Raw genomic sequence first — 21631 nt, 5'->3', positions numbered from 1 at the left:
CTGCCTACCATCGCAGGGGCCTGGGGGGTACCTCCTGTGGTGCAGATGAGTGTTCTTGTTCTCAGTCACCAGATCGGGAGAGTTGGCTGCACTGCATGGATCAGAGGGGCAGCATAGCAACAGATTATTTGAAAAAAAAAGTACTATCCAGATTAACCTTTAATCCAACCAACACATGCATCAGAAAGGACAAGCTGTTTTGAGTTCCTAGTGCCAGCCAGCCTCTGCAGCGTTGGCAGGGGCAGGAAGAAGCCTTCTCCCGAGCCGGCTTTCCCATAACTCTGCCCTGCAGTTTCTTACAACTTCACCTGACTCCCTAGCTGCTGCCAGAAATTAAGTAGCTGGCTGGAGTCCTGCTCTGATGCCATCACTCAAATCCAGCTTCCCTGGCTCAGGTCAAGCATGCTGACTGTGCTTTGGTAGCACAGGCAAGACCTAACCACACCGCCTTGAGCCATGACCGACTCAGGAAGTGCGCCCCATCCCCCTCTGCTTTTGCTCCGCGTGCTTTAGCGATTGATGTCATAGCTGTATTCGGATGCAGGGCTCACCCCCACGTTAGAGCTACTAAAGACATCTTGGGCAGCCCCATCTGCTTGCTGAGGTACCTCAATTAACAGCTAGCCTCCCCCTCCACAGAGGATGGCGAGGCACATGCCTTTGAGGGAGCAAGTCAGAAACCAAAGTGGACTAAATGACCTTTGGGATTCTCTCCAGAGTAGCAGCAGTTCCAGGACTTGGGCTCCCTAACTGAGCCCTTTGTTACCTGCAGTGAACCTGGGGCCAAACTCTACCCAGCAGCTGCTGTGCTGCCGGGGAGCTCCTTGAAAGCCCTGCAGGCCAACCCACCAGAGGACTCAGCTTGGAGGAGAGGGGCTTCCCTGCTGGCAACCTGTGTGGAGCACGTTTGGCAGCCCAGGCCTTGCCTCAGTTTCTCTGTTCCCAGAAGAGACACAGGATACAGGGCACACCAGCACTCTCCCAGTGCTGGCAGTTCTCCTGGCACTGCAGTGTTGCGTGAGGATGTCAAGAACTCCCTAAACCCATAGCAGCAATCACCCTGCCATCAGCATTTTCCTCTTCAAATTCTAATCCACCAACAACCAGCTGTCCCAGGTCACCTCTGTACAGCTCTAACTTACCCAGTGGGTTAAAAATTAATAAAAACCTGACCTCCTTGAATCAAAGTAATGAGTAATGTCAGAAACAGCCTTCTGCAGGCTCCGTTCTTCATCGATCCTTCTTTACTGATCTTTCTCATGCATACACACACATTTTCCATTCCTTTTCCAGCCACGCCGTGTGTTTATACCAGCAGAAGTGACTGGTGGAAAATAATTCAGCTGTAGAGTTAGAGCAAGGGGAGGTAAATGACCACACAAACAGACCATTAGGTAAATGTCAGTTCTCATATTTAATATTTTAATAATTTTGTTTGCAACATTTACCACATAAATCATCTAAATAAATAGATGCTGTACAGTCTCTTATCCATATCAGTACAAAAATAAAACCACACTTTGTGTCAAATTATACTCGAGCCTGCCCTCCCTTTGCTATTACAATCTCCTTTTACAGCACGTACTCGCTCAGAAAAGGCATTAAACTCCAATTGGTTTGTTTGGAATTGGTTTACTCCCTATTTCCCCCCCTCCCCAAATACATTCAATTAGTCTGTACAAAAGCTAGAAGCTCATTCTGTGCAAAAGGAAGCTTTCTGTGTGCAAAGACTCAGATACTCTAGCGAGCTGACAGGAGCAACAGCAACAACTGAAGAGACAAGAACAGAAATAATCCGGGGCCCTCCCCACTAACTGACCCCATCTCCCACCTCCCCCCACCAGAAAGGAAGAACACCACATTAGGTGAATCAGTGTGCAAAACAGCCCGAACAATGTGTGTACGATGAGGGAAAGAGTTGGTGCTGAAAACCCAGCCAGAGGCCTGGGGTTCCCTCAGCTGTAGAGCTGGCTAAGTGAGGGGGGAGAAAAAGATTCTCTCATCTTAGCCTGCTCAAAAGGTTCTTGAGACGCACAGAACAAAAGCTTAATCTAAGAGATTTTAGGTCTTTTGTTGCCGTTCTGTTGGTGATGAGTGAGGAAATGGCGTCTGGAAAAATCCAGTAGCTACTGAAGACAGCTCCTGGTTCACCCTCCCTTCCTCTCCCCACTCCCTGCAGAAGGACAGATACCTTCCTGTTCCTCAACTAAGCTAATAAGGTGCAATTTTTCAGACAGAAAACGCTATAAGATGTCTCCAGAGTCAGAAGAAGCAAAGTTCCAGACTAGGACCGCTCAAACCGAAACTCAGCTTCATTTTCCCCTTTCTTTCGACAAAGAAGGTGGGGGAGGGAGGAAGCCAGCCTGCACCCTGAAGACGAGCAAGACTTTGTGTGTCTCCTCTCCCCGTCCAGGGAGCCCTCGTGTTAGTTGGCACCCTGGACCGCACTCCCCTTTCTGCCATGGGAGGGAGGCAAAGGGTTGGGTGGCAGCTCTGGAAAAATGATAAGGAGCAGCCAGTGGCCTGAAACATACATCTTTTGCTTTTCAAATGCCACTTTTAGACAGACGGTAAGGAGTATGTAGCACTCCTAGTGCTTTGCATTTCCAAAGTGCTTCAAAATATACTTCAGATTTAAAAGCAAAAAAAGCTACTTAACATTTAAACAGATTTGCAAAAAGCTTCTTTGTGCTGACACTACATTTTCTGGTTAAAAAATAATAATACTTAAAAAGGCTTTCCACCCCCTCCTCCAAAATCCCCCTCCCAGTCAAAACTCTGGTACCCCAGTAACAAGATAAGCTGCGATGGAGGTTCCAAACAGCCTTATGAGCTCTCCCTTTTCCCTAGCATTTTTGCAGAGCAGCCCATGACAGATGGAAACAATCACAGCAGCAAAGCTTCCATCCTGTCCCGACTCGATAGCAATCCATCTCCACCCTGTTGGCCATTAAGCTCTCCCACTGAGCTCTGCTACTACTCCCAGTTAACTAGGGATCATCTGCCACCTGCTCCCTGCTGAGCCACCATACTCTGAGAAATTAAGGGTGCAAGGGAAAAAGAGGTGGAAAAGAAAAAGGGGTCATCGCTCTGGGAAGTTGCTTGTTACAGGAAAGGATTTGAAGGGCCTGAATTCAATTTTAAGTGACTGCTTCTCTCTCCTTCCAAGTGTCCTGGGGATGTCTGGTGGGCCCTCCCATCTTCACCAGCTGCTTTGGGGGTATTGAGGTGATTTGACACCCAGAAGGTTCATGGTTTCTCTGTAAGGATGATAAGTTGAGCTGGCATAGGACAACATGGTCTCTCGATCATAAGCTATTGTCTCAAAACAAGTTTACGATGCCCTTGGGGAAAATAATTTTACAACAAGCACAGCAAAAGCAACATGCTCCCTTTACCTGTATGTGGTAATGCTATACATTCCCACGTAGAAGTTACCCTATGCAAGCTGTTAACATAGACATCTCCCTTGCTTTCCCAAATGGTAAAACATACATAAATGAAGCACTGACCATCTCCTCTCCATAGGGCCCACTCAGAACTCCAGGGGGCATCCACCCACTGATGCAAGGGATCGGCTTCACTACAAGTTCTTTGCACTTCTAACATACCTTCTCTCTCAGCTGCCAGCTCACCCAAAGGCCTGTCCTCAACTGCCTAGCAAGAGCGACTCTGAGGCAGCTCCTTCCCTCCCTTCCCGGACAAGCAGCTGCCCCTACTATCTTCCTAGAAAGGCCCACTGCCTTCTTCCTAGGCCACAGGTAAGCAAGGGAGGAACAGAAGATGGGTAGATACCAACTAGCTTTAGAAAATGAGATTTTTACACTTTCCCTACTTCACAAAGGACAAGCTTAAAGCTTGAGAGGAGAGGAAGGCGTGGAGAGGTGGTGGCAGATTTAGCTTTGCTCAGATAGATGTGGCTGGCTGACAGCCCTCGCTGCTGTCTTCCACACCCCAGCCTCTGTTGTGGGTACCACCGAGGGTCTTGCACGAGCTACCCTGCCTATTTTTTTGACCTGTGTGAGGCCTCCCTTCTCTGTTCCAGTAAAATTAAACAGCGCTAGCTGGTGTACAGCAGGAAACAGTACTGGGGCCAAGGGCCCCCCTGTGAGGTGAACAAACAATTTTATACATTCAGTCACAAAACACCAGAAGAACAATTCTGGACAGTTTCACAACACTAACAACAACAAAAAAAGCCATTCATTTCTCAATAAGCTTCTTTCTCTCTGAGGCTCTAACATAAGCAAGGGTCGATTCACTAACAAATTTGGGCTTATTTTGGCAAATGGAACTGCTTTTGAGTTTTCTCACAATAATATCCTGTTCTTGCTTAAAAAAGAAAAAAAAATAATCCACAAAAAAAACCCCACCTTGGTCTGACTTCACAAGCAGAAGGGTGCCCAAGCAAATGCAAGACACTAAGGAGCATGCAGGAGCTACAAGGCTACTTAATGCCACTATTTTATGTGTTAAAACTTGCTGTTCCAAGGCATCACATGTATCAGAGCAATAACATTTCATTTATAACTATCCAGGAACAGAGACAGTCCTTTCCACAGGTCTGGGGTGGTTTTTTGTTTGTTTCAAACACAGTGTTAACAATAAAGGTTTTCCAGTCTCATGAAACCCCTCAGTTCTGTCATATATACAGCGAGTTCACTGTTAGAAGATCTATGAAATAAAAAATTCCAAACTTCCATCCCCCGATTGTGGCTGGTAAATTCTCACATGGGAAGAGTTCTAAGAATGACCGTAAGAAAGAACTGTTCTTCTTCGAGAAGTTTGTTTCTTGCATACAGTTCAGTAATTTCCACTGGCTGAAGTTTTTCTTGTTTACAGCCATGGAGCCAAACGAGGTATGGGAGAGTTAGCCCATTTCTATTCTCAGCTTGTGCTTCAAATAGAATTATTAAACTCAGCTTCAGCTGGATGCTATTCTGGCTCTTCTAATCAAACGGAATGCTTAACGAAGCTCTGAGTACAGCATCTGATTTTCATGGTATGTTAGCCCAAGAGGTCCCAATTCAGTTTTCAAATTTTGGGCTGAACTGGCAGATGAACAGCACTGGGGAGAAGAGACAAGACAACCCAGACAACCTCTCATTCCATCACAAATGAAAAACCCCTACACGTCTACACCTGCAGAAGTGGAATAACACTAATTTTAAAGTCCCTCAAGACCAGCTCTACCAAGGAAGTTTACAACAATATGTCACCAGACAATATGGAACAGAGCCAGATTTTTAAAATATCAAGAGAAAAATCTTCTCAAACAGATCTTTAAGACAAGAAAGAATTCATGAATGTAAAATAAAAAAAAAGTCCACTCCAACACAGTAACTGCTTAGTTTCCTAGCACAAACTCCTCCTCACACACACAAACCAAACCCACACACATGCAACTTGTTGCATCTTAACCTGATAAGGGTTAACTCCTCTGACCTGTACACAAAGCAGCATGATAGCAAAGTACTTTGTTCAACACTTTGTGTAGTGAGATTAGTCACCAGCAGAACACAAGCAAGCCTGATCCAAGAAGTGATTAAGATATGAAGCTGTGGGTGGACCCTCTTTGAAAGACCACCACAGGTCTTTGAAAACTCCACTGCAGGAGGAAGCAAAGATGTTTAAAGAGAAATGCCAAAACAAAACATTGAGAAGTCTCAGCTGATGAGTGGAGAGAAAAGCAGAGGATGGAAATCCAGTTTATTAGGACAAGCTCTTTCCTGCCGCAGGATTGGTATTGCTTCCAATGTCAGCCAAAGCCAGGAACCTTAGGAAGCTTTTCTGGTGTATTTGTACACTGAGATGGAAGACAGGACAAAGGCAGCAGTAGCTGCATTAGAATAAAGAAACCAGATCCCATAAACGCCACGAAGATTTAGCAGGAAGAGCTGGAGTTCAAGACTTTTTATAAAATAAGCTAAAATATTATGCTTCTGCAGCTCTAACTACTTGACCCTCTACAACCTTCAAGAGTGGACTCAGCCATGTGGTGCGTCCGCTGGTCACAACAAGAAAGAGATGCAGGTAATCAGCACATTTGGCAAGTGTTGGGGAGAGTAAGTGTGTGGGGGTGTGTGTGGGGTGACGATGACAATACTGTCTGACCCCACATCCTGCAAAAGAGGGTGCAGCTCCAGACACAGAAGCCTCGCTCTGGACACCCACGTTTAACAAACATCCTGAGCCTGTATGCTTACCTCATCAATTTGCCCTTGCTAGCTATTGCTTTCCCACTCACTCTTCCTCCCACCACATAACTTCTCCATCCCCCAGCTTCCACTTCTCACCCTCTCAGATTTCCCCATAATGAAACTCCCATGTCACTTACCTTGAGAGACAAAAGGTTAGTCCAGTAATTCAAGATCTTCCCAGTGGTCCTTACACTGCTGTGACACAGTGGAAGATAGGCCTACTCAAACAGCTCTGAGATGGAAGGGGAAATCCTAAGTCTATACTGAGCCGCCACATCTTATCTTGAGGTAAAACCTTCTTTTAATAAAAACCACAGGGGCAGTCCAAGCATTTCGCAAAAGGTAGATGTTTGGAGGACCAGAAGTCCCAGAGCTCCCAAATTCTGCAGGCTAGCAGCCAAGCCCTTCAAAGGAACACATTGAGGATTTCCACAGGGTCTTTACTTTAGAGCTCAGAAGGCTTGTAGAATAAATGCAGCAGGTAAGAGATGCTTCAGGTGGGGTGGGCAGAGGAAACAAAGGATTTAAGAACAGTAATCATGACAGTAGCCAATGTTACCCTGCAGCACTCTGTCCCGCAGTTCCCACTTTAGACTCTAACTTACTTTTCTTGCTTTCCGTAGGAAAAGGTCTGTATTTTAAATTTTAAGTTAAATAAAATTTGCTTTTAAAAAAATGGAAGAGAACATGCATGTGCAAGAACAGATGCTATGCTAAACTACTAACTCAAAATACATCAATTTTTCAAAAACCTTAAAGTGTCACAGGCAGTCCAGCACAAGGCATTTTTAAGTGCAAGATCAGGCAGGGTCTATTGAAACGCAGACCGCTTTCCTTGGCAAAGATTTTTTTAAGCCTTCCAAGGGGAAGTTCCTATCAGTAAAGTAGTACAGGATCACAGATACTGTGAGGAGACCAGAGTCACAGAAGAATATTACTCAGGCAGTACAATCCAAGAATTCTCATTGCTAAGAATTAAGACTTTTTTTTTTTAACCCCTTCCTCAAATCTAATACACGCCTTCCCCACATGTTGTTTACCTTGGATCTCTCAATGGGATCCAAGAACAGAATTTGCTGCTAATCAAGGTCCGTTTCTAGCTCAGTTCTCTCCAATTCCTGTGTCCTGGGCCTGTGCCAGTATCTTGGATATCTTTGCAGTGCCAGGCAATGCTTTAGTTGTCCTACTGGCCCCTCCTCCCAGGGGAGAGGAGCCGGTTTTCAACCAACTTATTACCACAGATTCAGGGTAGCATTTGTTATTAATACTGAATTTGGCAAAGGGTAAAAATACCCCACTCCCCATAATGCATTCCTCACACAGCAGAGCCAAGCCCGGAAATCCTCTTCAGCATATACAGAACAGTATGTCTGCACTGGGTTTCTGAGCTTTTAGTGAGTGCAAATTGAATTTATGTTGCCAATCTAGATTTCAGAGACGCATTTCAGTCTTTCCACATGATCAACTATCAAACGGAGAAACCTCTGCTGTCTATATGGACCCACGCTGCAAAGACTGACTTACCACAGACAGGCAAACATGGATCTGAAGTCCTGACAGCAGGCCACAGGGGAAACAGCACTGGAGAGGAAGTCTGTTAAGACTGGAGTTATCTACACAGGTAGGATCCATTGCCTCTCACTGCTGCAGGAAGAGAGGGAGGAGGAAGGTAGGAAGAGCAATGCACAGAGAAGTATCTTTATCCAAGGGATATCAATTGCAAAACAAGGCAGCAGACTAGAGACCCAGCTCTCTTTCCACCTTCACATGCCCTCTCCCCACAAATGCAGCTGCCACCACTTAACAGGATAAAAGGCAAATTGTTCAGCTTGCTGCTTTCACATCTAGGAGGGGAGTCTTTGCCAGGGAAAGGGCTGTCAGTTTTTCAGATGGACAAAGCAATGACAAACACACACCCCCTACACTGCCCTTTTTTGCGTATCTGAAAGGGGAAAAAGGAGAAAAGAGAGAGGGTGGTTGGTGGTTGGTTGGTTCGTTGTTTTTTTTTTTTAAAAAAAAAAGGTATCTGTAAACATTTTAAGAGGACACATTTTGGATATTTTTTTTTTTCTTAAGGGATAAAACAACCCTTCCCTAGCCCCACCCTAAAAGCACTGGTTTTGGGGAGCACTGAAAATGGAGATTCAGAACTGCACGCTCCGGTCTCGGAAGAAGCCCTCAGCCACTTGTGCTTCTCTGAAAGTGACGGTAATGGAGTTTGCTGTGATGTCTGTCACTGTCACTTCGCTGGGGGGCACAGTGGGAATCCAAGGGAGACTGCCATCCACATCTGCTGCAGAAGGAGAGGCAGATAAGAGTAGGTTAGCAAGAGAGAGGTGAGGGAGAAGGAAAGGAGGAAGAAGAGAGGGAAGGGAAGGATGGAAAGAGAGGCCTCCTTTCTGACAAACGGTGGGTGAAAACAGCCTGTACTGAATCTGCACAAAGGCAAGAAAGAGCATGGGCAAGCCCTCCCCTCAGAGGCTATGGGAAAATAGAGGATCCCTGCAGGATATAATGGGAAAAGGAAAGAATAGCGAAGGTGTCCAGACACACGCCAGCATTGGAGCAGGCTACGCAGAGGTCAAAAGACCCTGTAACACCACTCGGCTCATCTAACCATCCACAATTCCCTGATACCTCTCACCTCATCTCAGCCCCTAATTTGGCTGTGTCAGCAAAGCACACTCATCCAGGAGTGAGCTCACCTGCTTATAAATGTCCTATCCCGTTGAAAAGTAAAAAATCACAAACTCTTACACATGCTCTTCAGATACTCCTGGGGGAGTCAAAGGGATCCAAAATGGAGAGTGTTCCTTGTACTGCACCTGTAATGCAGCCTGGGTGTGATTCTCTCCAAAAAAATCTGTCAATACTGCTTCACAGAGAGGTTGTTCTCCCTTTCTTCTATCCTTTCTGTGCTCCTGGATAGCTACATACAAGAAACCCAAGCATCCCTGCACTTTTTCACTGCAGTAATAATTATCAGTCTCTCTGCCACCCTAAGCCTCACTTCCCCCAAGCCCCAGAGACAGCCACAAAAATACAGAGAGAGGAAGGAAAACGTACCCTCTCCCTGTCACTAGACCTATACTATACACCTTGTTGTCCCAAACCAGGCAAGGAATGAGGGCCCCTTAAAAGTGTATTTCCTGGCCTCTGTCTCAAATACCTGGGGTGCCTACTTTCACCTCAGAAAGAGTCTAACCCACCTAACAATAATTGGAATTCCATGCAAGCCACGTGTCAAAGGGATAACAAAAACAGTTTTACATTTCTGTAGAACCATTCATTCTTCTGATCCCCAAGTGCTTTAGAACCCACCACTTCCAGGGGGGAAGAGCCTCACATATTTGCCCATTGGCAGGACGCAGAGCTGGGTTCGTCTGTGCTACCACCGTTGAAGCCTCCCTGTATTTTGGGCACTCTTTGAGTCCCTCTCAGAAAGGAGGGGATAACGTTGATTGCCAGAACACAGTTCTCTCCTCAAAATGCTGCCTAATCCAGCCTGGCTAACAGCTACCCCTAGCAAGGAGTAACAGGATTCCCTTAGCTACTACAAGCAGCACAAGTCCTGGCTTTCCACTCCTTAGCAAAGCTGTGCCTTCAGAAGCTCTAATAATGCAGGGATAGAGTTTTCTTCGTAACTCAGAAAACACACCCTTCCCACAGCCCATCTGCACAAGGTGCTGGTATCCCTCCCCAAAATGCCAAATATGCCTGGACAACTCCCATGCCTACACCCACGCTGCCTATTCAGTGGATCAGGCAGGAGTTACCATCCTCACTTCATCTCTCATCCCCCTCTCACATAGCTCTAGAGCAAGAGACTTTACAGGATGTGGGGTGTGGAGAGAATAGGGAAGGAGGGGGCAGAGGAATGCACTATGGGTTCCTAACGGCATTCCTGTATGCTTATCAGAGCAGCACTAGGAGAGCAGCTCTCATGCCCAAGCTTGCCCACTGCCAGCCGAGCTCCTTTTAGCAGAGCAGCAGGCTGAACACATGTGGATATGTGGACAGAGGCAGAGTTCATCCCTATCACACCTGCACGTCGCCTCTGCTAGGAGGAAACTGTAAGAGGGGAGTAACTTGCAGCACCTTCCACATGCAGTATCTTCTGCTGGGAGGGGCATTACTGATACAAAGCCTACAGGGAGGCAACAGCACCAAAAAAGCAGATTAATCCGTGCTATTCATCCAAACAAGAGGGCCACAATGTCAGCCAGCGAGAGCTGCTCTGAGGACCTGACCCAAACCACAATCCCAGGATGAGGCAAGCAAGGAGGAAGCATGCAGAGCATCCTTTGCTACCCCAGAACTTCACAGCCGAGGTGTCTGGCCTTACCTTCCTTGCTGGTGTGCTGCATGGCCTCCCAGTCCTCAGGGCCCTGCCTGGCCTCTAGGCCCACTGCATCATTCAGGAAGAACTCATGCCTGCAGTTTCGGCTTTCCAGGCTTGCCATGCGGGGGAACTTCTTCCTTGACAGTCGCAGGTACTTCTGGTTTTTGCGTTGCTTCCGGAGAGAGAATGGCAGGACCGTTCCCCCAGTCTTCTCTGAGAACTCTGCCTGCCCTGGCTTGGCCCCTGGCATGCTACTGTCTCCTCCTCCAAACCTCCGTGCAAGAGAGAAACAGAGCTTCTCCTTTCCCTTGTGGGCACTCCTCAAGTCCATGCCATAGAGTCGCTGCCAAGACATCAATGCAGCAAGGGTCAGAGAGGAAATCAGATAATACAGTCAGGGCTCCCACCTGGGAGCCAGGAAACTACTCTCTGTTCAGTCCCCGAACACCTAGATGAGCTAGGATAAGTTGTGCTGCTTCTACAACACTGTTTCTCTCGCCTCTTCAACTGCCATCTAAGCTCTTCCTAATATGTGCTTCCTAGGATTGGCTGCTTTGCTTGGCAACAGTCAAGGCATGCTGGAACTCTGCTTCCAACCAGTGTCTACCTTTAATATGATGTAAAGTCCAAGCCCAACGTGAAATTGAAAGAGCACACAAACCAGGTAACCTGCAACCACCCAAGCCCAAAGTTTAGAAAATCCTAGTTCAGACAGCAAGAACTGTTGTTGATTGTTTTGTTTTGTTTAGCTTTTTTTAAAGACAAGTTAGCTGGCTCTTCAGCTAACAGGTTAAAAGTATCTGCCTACCCACTGATTTCATGTTGTTGTGTAAGCTTGTTACCTCCAGTTTTGTCCATAAAACAGCAAACTGATAGTTTCCACCTCCCTGTGAGCAGAGGAGCAGCAGAGCAGCTAATGAGTTAGAAATACACAGAAGAGCAAGAGGCTACCTGCAGTAGGAGGCGCTTTGGTTTGGGGCCTCTTTTCCTGTACCCTGATGCACGGTCTCGCTCTTCCCTGTGAAAGAGGAACACAAATCAGAGTACTAAATACCACAGCACAAAACCTAGTCAGGACATCTACCTTTTGCAGCACAGCTCCCTCATTTCCCACATTAAAATCCAATGATGACCAGTGTGGGCTTGAAGAATGTCCTGGAATTGCTTCTTGTAGGAGTGAAAGCCTTACAATAAGGGAATTTCTTTGACTGCTGATCAAGGATGGGTTAGGGAAACTTACCACCTCACATCAGTCGAGCCCTGGACCTGATCAAAACCTAAGACTGATTGCTCTTTGGCTCAGTGCTGCTTGTTCTTGGCCTCATTTACTGAACAGTGCCAATCAAAGCTGCTTTAACCCCATCTTGTCTGCCTCAGCCAACACCAGGATACAGAGATCAAGCAGGATTCATTGCTATACATGTCATCTTTGACTGAAGCAGGGACAACAGGGGCACTTTGTACATGCTGTGAAATAAAGACACTATTTCCTTTTCCTGTGTCCAGGGAGAGAAAGAACATATGCCTTACTTTTCTTCGTAAGCCACTACCAGGCGAGGGTCCAAGATATGATCCTCTGGCTCCCATGTGCTGTATCTGAAGAAAAACATAAGGAATATAAAGTAAACAATACTTTTTTTGCAGGCCTGCTACCAATGTGCTGTGGCCCTGGATACTGCCTTCACAAGAGTTGGTGGGGCCTGCCACAACACTGCAAGAGCTCTGAGGAATCTCAGCCTTTCTGCACCCCCAACTTCCAGCAGACACCACCTCCCCTTCCCAAAACAGGCAGGGCCAAGTGTCAGGCAGCTCTTTAAAGGAGAACAGGGAAGACTTTCCTCCCCAGGGCCCCCTTCACACTATTTGCAAAGACTCTGCAGACACTTAAAACTGATTTTAAGTCAGTGCCTAAACAGGTCTCATTTACAGCACTCCCTCAAATCCAACAAACCCCATGGAACAATGAGATGCAATCCAATACAGCTTTCTGAAAAATAGGTCTCTCTTAATTTAGGTTGCTGAAAGAGTAAGTATGCTTTCTCACCTGCATTATTAATTACCTCTAATAACTGGAGCTGAAAGTATTCATTTAAGAAGAGTTTAATTTTTCTCCACTGATGCTATTAAACTAAACATGTTTAGACCTGGGCCCTGAGGCAAGTTGACAGCGATTTTCCAACTGTTCCTCCTCTTGCTCAACTGCCCCTGCGGGTTATTTTTATCTAGCAGAGGTCACCAGTGTTTCTGTACCGGTGCAGGAGGAACACATCTGCATTGTGGTCAGGGCTACCAAAACTACTCAAAATAAGCTTGATGCTCTGAAAGTAGCCTGTGAACAGTGTCACTCACTGCCCCATCTCCTGCCTCGATTTTGAGACAGCTGTGACAGGAGTCAGATGTTCAGGAAAGGACTGAACCTACCCAGCAGGCAACACCAAAACTGGTTCCCAAAGGGCACTGCTGCACTTCATACCAAGCAGAAGCAGCAAAAACTCCCATTGTGGAAGGTGAAAGAATCACAGCGTAGTCCTCATGTCAAGTTTGCTTCTAAGGGGTCATGTGTGCCCAGAAAAGGTGGGTGGCATGTCCCTACCATAGAAACTCAAAGGCAAGAAAGCAAGTCTGAAACCCCAAATGCTCAAATTGTTAATTTTCCTGGAATGTGAGGTCCAGGGCCTGGAGACAAAGCACCTCCCAGCCCTTGGGGAGGAGAGCAAGAGACAAGCCACATGCAGGTGGGCAAGGGGGCACTGATATCAGTGCCTTGAAACAGGGGAAAAGCCAATTAGGATTTTTACATTTCAGGATGAAGTCTAGGCTACACACAAGGGCACATGGTACATGCATATATGTACACAGGGGAGGTGGTGTGGGAATGCTTTTCCCTTTCATCTCTCCATTAGATGGAAGACAGGTACGGATAGCATTCATGGAGAATGGGTCTAGAAATAAAAGTACAATTCTTTTGCAAAATGGAGAAACAAAAATATGAAATTCAGATATCCCAAGGTGCACTGTACATCAGAGAGTTAAGAACAGACACTTCTTCCTAACCAGCTGATCCCTCCCTCCCTCCTTTGCTCGAACCTCCTGCAGCAACCTGACTGTGAGCTGTCAAAGCCAAGTTACTGTTTGAACAGAGGAAGGTTTCCTCCCAGCTGCGGGGATTCTGGCATTCATTCTACAAATTTAAGAAAAATAATAACACAGGGAGGGGAAAACATTGGATTGCTTTGCATAGGCAGGAGAGGAAAGGGGATTTGCTTTAAAAAAAAAAACAAAACCTGGTGGGTGTTGCCTTTTTCTCTGCAGTTCAGTTTCTGGCTTCTCTGCAGTGGCAAAACACTGCATATAAAAAAAAAAACATGGCTCAGTTTGCCATGCGCATGCGCATACACACAGAGAGCTATATATACGGGTACACACAGCCCAGGCTGCAGCAGAACCGCAGAGAGGCACTCTGGAAAACATAGATCATATGATGTTCCTTCCCCCTCCTTCTACTCCTCCTCTTCCCCCTCCCCTCTAAACTCCAATACAAGTTGTAAACAAGCTTGTAACTAGAATCAGATAGTAACTCCTCCATTCCCTGACTCCAGGAGTACAATCCAGAAATCTGAGGTGCAGGACATTAACAAGAATTTATTATTAAAACGAAAGGAAAAAAAGTGAAAAGTCAATTATGTGGGAAAGCATCAAACTGCTGACCTATCCTTACTCCCTTCCATGAAGCCTCTGATGGGAATGATGGGACAACTTGTACAGAGATTACAAAGAGCATTAAGACAAAGTTTGGGAGGGGAATGAAGAGAAACACGATGTGGGATGGGGAAACTGAGTATGCTGGAAAATAAAGACGCAAACAGCTTGTGGTGCTGCATGCTATCACAGACATATGCATGTTCAGAAACACGGAACAGAGCCTACTAGGATGAAAGCGACTTCAATGCTCAAAGCATCTTGGTTTTAAGCAACTCAAACCAACAGGTGAACAGTTTAGGGGAGGGTGGGAGCATGGGCGAAGAAAAAAAAATTCAGTGTTTCTCAGATTTGGCGTTTGGGGAAAGAGCGAAGATGTTTGGACATGTCACAGCATCAGAAGAAAGGAACTCTGGCATCCCCTTGCTCCCTGGGCAGAAAGCTGTGCTTTTAATTCCCAAAAGAGAGCTTCTAGCTCTCCCAGAGTTCCAAGGCACATGGCAAGGAAAGGCAGCAGTAAGAATAAGGGCTGTTCTGTCTGAGGAAAACTACGCCATGCCTCAACCCACCTTCTTGGCAAGTGACTTTACAAAGGAAGGACCTCAATGCACTTGTTGAAAGGAGAATGGGATAAACATCAGTATTCTGGCCAAAAGGGGATGGTGCCTCACAGACTACAAACACATTTCCCAACTTCTAACAGTGATTAAACAAGGCTTGGCTACTTAGAAGGCTGAAGCAGTCCAAGAACTGACCCAAACTACATGGCAACTGGCGCTCAACAAGTGCACAAGGTTACGCTTTGACAGCAGAACTTACAGTCAAGAACAAAGTCACCCTCTCCCACCACCACCAGAGAGGGGAAGCTGCTTGTATTCACACATGCCCTATAAGCACAAGGATTAGGCACGAGGATTATGGCACGTAGGAACACATTTCAACTTCTTAGACACCAGGTACAATCTGTTAGGACCATCCTAGTGGGCCCTGCTTTGCAACTGCAAGGATGAAGCCGTAAAAGCAGCCCCCTTTGCTTAGCAACACACAGCACAACTGCATGTGTAATGTAATTGTACCCACACAGAGCTGCAAACAGAAAAGCAAAGACAGGGCCCCATACAGGCTGGTCAGGGGGCTGTTCTACTAGACCGCTAGCTAACATAGTAATATTCTCCAGTTACCTAATCCTTTTAATCTTAAAGCCTTTTACAGACTGTTTAGACCCAGAGCAATCACTCTTCTTCAGAGGCAGCTGCATTTTAATAAGAAAAATATCTACAAACAATGTACAGCAATGCCGCAAAAAAAATTTTTTTTTCCCTTTTTGCAACATAGCAACCAAAGCAAAAGCAGAAGAGACACTCAAAATAACAGAAGGTTTCAGACAAGGAAATGAAGACATGGCAGTAATTTTCAAGGGACAAAGATCACCTGCATTTGGCTACAATCAATAAATCTGAAACATTGCCCCTTTCCGTTTGTGAATAGCAGAGGGGAAGTAGTAGAACAACAAGACAAGACCATCAACTTGTTTTCTATTTTAAAAAACCGCATATAGCTCTAAAAATAAAGTGGGGTCCTCTCGGTGCTGACTCAGGAAAGCAGGAGCCATTCCAAGTTCAGAAGAATCAGGGTTCCCTGTTAAACTCGTAATGAATTTAAAACCATTTGTATCTAGAAAGCATCTCAATGGAATATTTCAGTGGTGGCAAAACCCAGTCAGAATAGACTGGCACACAGTTTGCATCCCTCAGCTGCTGGTCCAGAAATAGATTTGGTTTTGGTTTGTAGCTCTTTGTTTTTGTTTATTGTTGTTGGAACCAGGGACAAAAGGTTACCTGTTAAGAGCGGGATACTCAGTTGTAGCGATACAATGTAAGCTATTACCAAATATTAAAGGCGTAAAAACCAAGTAAAACAACTTACTTTGGGGGCCATCCTTTCCATTTCACCAGGTATTCTACTTTACCCTAAAGGCAGAAAAGGGAAGAAAACAGGTGAAGTCTGCAACCAAATATGGGCTACAGCAAGAGATGCAACCAATGAACAGGCCTAAACTCTGCAACTGAAAATCTCGTTTCCCATCCCTTTATTTTCAAAACAAAGCCACTTCCTCATTCAAATATGCTCGCTATAACTTTTTCCCCAGAAAATAGTAACGCAGGGGTATTTAAGCATGCTTGAACTATCATCAACCTGGGGTCATACCTTTGCAGAAGCCTTGCAGGCAGGACCCCAAAAGCCAACTGGAGAGCAAGACTGCAATCATTCCCACATTTACAGACAATCCTACAAGAAGGCAGCATGCATAAATGCGAGAAGGAGATGTATGCCAGAAGCAAGTGTCAAAGGAATTTTGTTCAAGCAGAGATGAAATACAGTATTTCAGAACCTATGATATATCTCTTCAACTTCCCTTCCAGTTGCTACACACTCTACTCAAACGCTGTCCCATCATCACAGTCACTCAACCTTTCCACCCAAGCAAACAGCAGCGCACAGCTGAAGTTCAGAGTTATCCATTTATTCGTTCAGTCCAAGCACAAGATGTAAAAAGAAAAAAAAATCCAACAACCCAAGCAAAAAAAAAAAAAAAAGCATAGCAATTGGAAACCATGTTCAAGGGCTCCATGAGCAATGTCTACAACTATTAAGATCTTTAATATTATACTGAGGAGCTTGTTAAGGACTTCCCAAAGCGTGGCAGAGGCCCTCACACGCGCGGGATGCCCATCCCTTGAAGTGCCGCTGCTGCAGCCGCAAGCACCTTTACACAACAGCACAGCACCTGGGTCCTCGGGCCAGGGAGCCGGTTTTGTCTTCCTCACGGGGGGCTCATGGGCTCCCCAGCGCTTGGAAACACTGCCCTGTGAGGAACTTCCCGCCGGAGGGTCCCCGCAGGCTGCGTGCTTACGGGCTAGGCCTCGTAGCGCCCTGCCGGGACAGCGCGTGTGTCCACTGATGGGGAAACTGAGTCACGCAGCTGCCCACCGGGCCCTCCCGAAGCCCCTCCCGCCGCCAGCTCCGCTGCCACCAGCACGGATTTTTGGAAGCGGAAGCCCCCGGCGGTGACACCGCCCCCCCCCCTCAGCCCGGCCGGCCCCCCCGCGGAGCCCCCCGAAGCACACACCCCTCACGAGGCACTCCCGCCCCCCCCGCCCCGCCGCCCCGCGGGCAGGTGCCGGTACCGCCCCGCCGGCAGCGCGCGGCTGCCCGTTACTCCGCGCGGGCATGGGGGGGGGGGGGGGGAGGCGAAGGCAGGGCGGCCACGCGCGCGCCCACCACGCCCCCCGCGCTCGTGCGAGGCAGGAGAGGCGAGGGGTGCCCCGGCGCGCGCCCCGCCGCTGCCCACCTTCCGCACGCGCTTCTTGCGGATGCTCTCCACCGCGAACACCTGCTCCCCGATGGCCGACAGCTCCATGCGGCGGGCGGGGCAGCGGCGCTGGCGCCGGACACCGGCGGAGCCGGCTGTCGCACGGCGGAGGGCGCGGGCGGGGGCTGCCTCCCGCGGCGGCGGCGGTCGCGGCTGGCCCGGTGGCGGCGGCCGTTGCCCGCTGGCGGCCGTTACCCACCGCTCCCCCTCACACGCCCCCTCGCGCGCGGCCGCGCCCCCTCCCCTCCCCCCGCCCCGCTTTAGAACCTGCGCAACGTTTTCCCCGGCTCGCGCGGGGGGGGGCGGGGCGCGGCGCGGCGCGGGTTGGGCGGGAACCGCCTGAGGGGCCGCTCCCGCCTCCCCGCCTCAGCCCCCGCTCCCGCCGCCGCCCGCCGCAGCCCGTGGCCGGCAGCCGGCCTCCCCGCCTTTCCCTGGGAGCCGGGCTCCCGCCGGCACCCCGCTTTCCTCACGGGAAGGGCCGCCGGTTTCCAACGCCCCGGCGGCTGCGGAGCGAGCGCCGTGAGGAAAACGGTCGGCCGCCGCAAAGCGGTGATATTTACGAGTGTGTTCCACAGGAACGGCCCTCAGCGATCTCGTGGCGTCGGCGGCGGGTGGGAAAACACCAGGTGACAAAGTGCTGAGGCAGGGAGAGGTGGCGGCACGGGCCGATGCAGAAGAGACCCGGTGCGGCTCGGTTGTCCGGGCACCCGCTTCAAGTGCCTTGTGGTGAAGTGCTGAGGGGTTTTAAGGACAGAGCACACACGTAGGTGTTTGACATCTTGAAACAGGCAGGACCTACGGCCACCTCTTCAAGGTGGCCAAGGCTTTCTAGGGTAAGGCACGAGCAAACAGGAGCGTTGTGAACAGGCATTCAGCACCGAGGTGTCCAGGCTCCTTTGTGCACCAATCTGGTGTGCAGAATTGTGCTTTTTCTTCCCGACCACTGCATTAAACAACAGGCTGTGTTTTAAAAGTCTCCTCGGATGTTTTTGCATCAGAGCAGGTGCTTTTTTCAACATGTGTGGCTACCTTTTCTCCCACAAACATGCTCGGTCGCTCCTCCGCTGTGACTGCGTGTCACTGGATGCTGTTCATATGCAAAGTTTGTGATGGGATGAGCCTTACTGTTCAAATTGCAAATATTATGCAAAAGGAAGTCTATGCTGAGAGCAAGTTAATGTTCATCATTCACTTTGAAAGCATTCGTTTTCACACAACATACACAATCCATACCTGTGGATGCAGTAACTGGCAGGTTGCTTATTTTTTCTGCAGCCATTTAAGAGCTCAAAGCGCGCTGTCAGGGACTTGTGGCTGTTGGGCTAACCATTATGCAGACCTAGCAGTCTGTAATGTAGAATTGGTTCTGTAACAGTATAGCCATTGAATATTCAAGGTTTTTGTACCATATTGCAAAATAATAGTAAAAATAATGATAATAATAATAATGAATCTTTGACCTTCTTCTGAACTCTTCCTTTCTCATATTATGCTTCTATTTCTTAGAGGGAATAGAGAAAAATATTTAAGATAAACTACTTTGTTTCTCAAAATTAAGATCTTCAGAAAAAGCAGAGACAAAAGAAGAGCAGAACATTTCCCTGAACTGCAGCGACCTGTTTATAACCCCTTTCCTTGCACTTGAATCCAATTACTGCAGTGCCAAACTTCAAAATGGAAGAAACTGTGCTCCAATGACCACTTTAGGATAAAATAAAATAAATAAATAAATCCTACAGTCACAACAAACTTGCAGAATAGTCCACTATTGATAAACTGTTGCACTTCTTAGTATAGGATATTTATAATCTGTTATTTAATATGTATCTTTTTAAGGTCAAGAATATGTATATTTCAAAATTAAAGAAACTTTATTAATGAATATTAAAGGATTTCTCAAAGTGAATCAACCTGCATGTTGATGGCAAGCTACAATACTCTTCTTATAAACAGAGGTATGCAACAAGAACCCATATGCTCTGCATCATCGGTGTAATTTCTGCACAATTATTCCCTTCTTTCTTTCTGCTTTTCCCTTTTCTCACACCAGCAACTGACCCAAGTGAAGTTTAAACAATATTTGCATCAGTTATGTTGCAGCTTTCGAAAGAGCACTCTTTTGCCTGGAAGGATGATCTGTCCACAAGATGACATCAGCATGCAATAAAGTTCCAGGCAAATCCCACGACATAACAAAAATATCTATTCCTTGTTTGCTGGGGGATTTTTCCGTGCAAGTCCTCCTTCCTTCGCAGGGACTTTATTCTCACCTGTGGTTGTACTGGCTGGAGTGAAACCTGTGTGAGTCTGGACTGCTACACCGACCATGGTTCTTCGAGTGTCTTCAGTACCACAACAGGCTGCCTGTGGCTCCTTTTACTTTTCAGAAAATGCTACTAAGTGTCTCACCATAGTCTGGTCACTTTTTTGTCTCAGAGGGTTTGTTTGTTTGGGGTTTTTTTGCAACATTCTGGACAAAAATGTAACTTTTTCAAGCTGTCACACCACAGTTTCTTTTTGTTCTACTAATGGTTATAATATAATTTGAGTAGGTTTTTTGGCAGTGTGTTTTTGTTTGGTTTCCACCACCCCACCACCCCCCCCCCGGCAACCGAAAAATGAGCCTAAAGGGTAAGAGTAAGAACATCTCCCTTCCTTTCATGCCATCCCGAGTTCTGAATTACCATTAAGTGAATATTACTAAGCCATTTATAGGGACTAGAAATAATTAAACAATTTAAGCAATCAAGGTTTTTTTTTCAGATCTTTTAGCTTGTTTTAGCAGTACTTTAAAAGCCATTCTGTGATACAAGACCTTTTCTAAAGTATATCAAGAACTAGATTACAGAAATCTTTATTGGAGTTGTTCTCGTTATGGCTAATTGTACAGTTGCACTAACATATAGAAGTGAACTCAATGTGCAGAAAACCAAAGCAAATATTGAACTTTCCTTAGTACAAATTTAAAGACCCAGATCCCGGAGTCTTTAATCAAATTTCCAATTAACTTCAAAGAGTTTTACTTGGGTAAAAATTGCAAGCAGAATCTAGTACAGAAAAAATTACCATTTTAATTGCTACTAGCCTGATTAAGCGATTTAGCTTCCAGTTGATACAAGCATTTACATTAACACTAAAAATTTATTAATGGTCATTTATATTTTACAAAGCCTAATCCTGCCAGGGATTTCCCCCCCCAGAATACTGCAGCAAAGACCAGTATAGCTCCAAAACAACCCAGCACATCCCTGAAGAAATGTTGCTTGATGAAGCTTCAAGAAACGACCTTGCAGCAGAAGCAGCCTTGGCAGCCTGCGAGCACGGTGCTGCCATGACTCCGTAATGTCACGGGAGCTGGCAGCCATGGAGAGCCGCACTGCCGACGCCGTTTGCGATGTACCGCTGGCTTGGTGGGGGGACCGGCCTCTCCCCGTGGTGCTGTATGTTTAATTCTCAGTAGGTGGCACTCATGATGCTGCTCTGCAAGCGCAGGTCCGTTTCACACGCAGATCATGGTTTCTGCAGGCAGCCTCCTAACACATCACAGAAATTCAAGACAGTGAACGGGCACGGGCAGCGCTGCCCGGGCCCAGGAGAGCAGCACGCCCAGACCCCTAAGCTGGCTGGAAGCACAGCAAAGCACAGGCAGGGTGCACGGGGGTACCGGTGCCATTAAGCCCAAGGGCACCAGAAAAACTGACCTCTTGGTATGTGCACATCAATTACTAATGTTAGTTCCTTAAAACCCATGGAAAGCAAGCAGCTGTCCCCTGCTGAGTTGGCAGCATCTCGCTTTACCCGGAACCCTTGTGACAGCAGCCAGTGAACAGTATGTTTCAAGCTGTACTTCTGCTGTGCGTTCCTCACCTGGCTCTGATCTACTGCTCCCAGCACAGGGATTTCCTGACTGTAGATGGCCAGTGAGCCCCAGCCCCAGTGCAAAGCAGTGCTCTGCCTCCTGCCGACACACACAGGGAAAACAAACATGGAAGTCCCCTTGCCTTGGCCGATGGAGCT

General features: G+C 47.2%; 1 protein-coding gene across 3 annotated transcripts; it reads right to left on the bottom strand.

The window, feature by feature from the left end:
• Positions 1-1395: 1395 nt before the first annotated feature.
• On the bottom strand, positions 1396-17922 carry CBX7 (chromobox 7). Of its 3 annotated transcripts, none has more exons than XM_056340120.1 (6): positions 17594-17922; positions 16168-16211; positions 12073-12138; positions 11494-11560; positions 10546-10885; positions 1396-7844 (listed from the first exon to the last, which is right to left on the bottom strand). In XM_056340120.1, the coding sequence occupies exons 1-6, from the start codon at positions 17660-17662 to the stop codon at positions 7810-7812; spliced, it is 621 nt and encodes a 206-aa protein (XP_056196095.1). In that variant the 5' UTR covers positions 17663-17922; the 3' UTR covers positions 1396-7809. The 3 variants fall into 3 exon arrangements, with proteins under 3 accessions (XP_056196095.1, XP_056196093.1, XP_056196094.1); XM_056340118.1 differs by having other exon boundaries at positions 1396-8493; positions 17594-17918; XM_056340119.1 differs by having other exon boundaries at positions 1396-8490; positions 17594-17916.
• Positions 17923-21631: the final 3709 nt, after the last annotated feature.

The sequence above is a fragment of the Falco biarmicus genome, chromosome 5 (genome assembly GCF_023638135.1).
Source record: "Falco biarmicus isolate bFalBia1 chromosome 5, bFalBia1.pri, whole genome shotgun sequence".
NCBI classification, from domain to species: Eukaryota; Metazoa; Chordata; class Aves; order Falconiformes; family Falconidae; genus Falco; species Falco biarmicus.
Note: the sequence above shows the minus strand (reverse complement) of the source record. Positions and strands in the feature narration are given on the sequence as shown.

Bases quoted from the DNA above. Each gene is read 5' to 3' on its own strand.
- CBX7 (XM_056340118.1), bottom strand. From the start codon at position 17,662: ATGGAGCTGTCGGCCATCGGGGAGCAGGTGTTCGCGGTGGAGAGCATC. The intron at 11,561-12,072 runs GTAAGGCATATG...CCTCTTTCACAG, and splicing joins GTAGTGGCTTACGAAGAAAA to GGAAGAGCGAGACCGTGCAT. The intron at 8,494-10,545 runs GTAAGGCCAGAC...CTCCTTCTGCAG, and splicing joins GCAGCACACCAGCAAGGAAG to CAGATGTGGATGGCAGTCTC.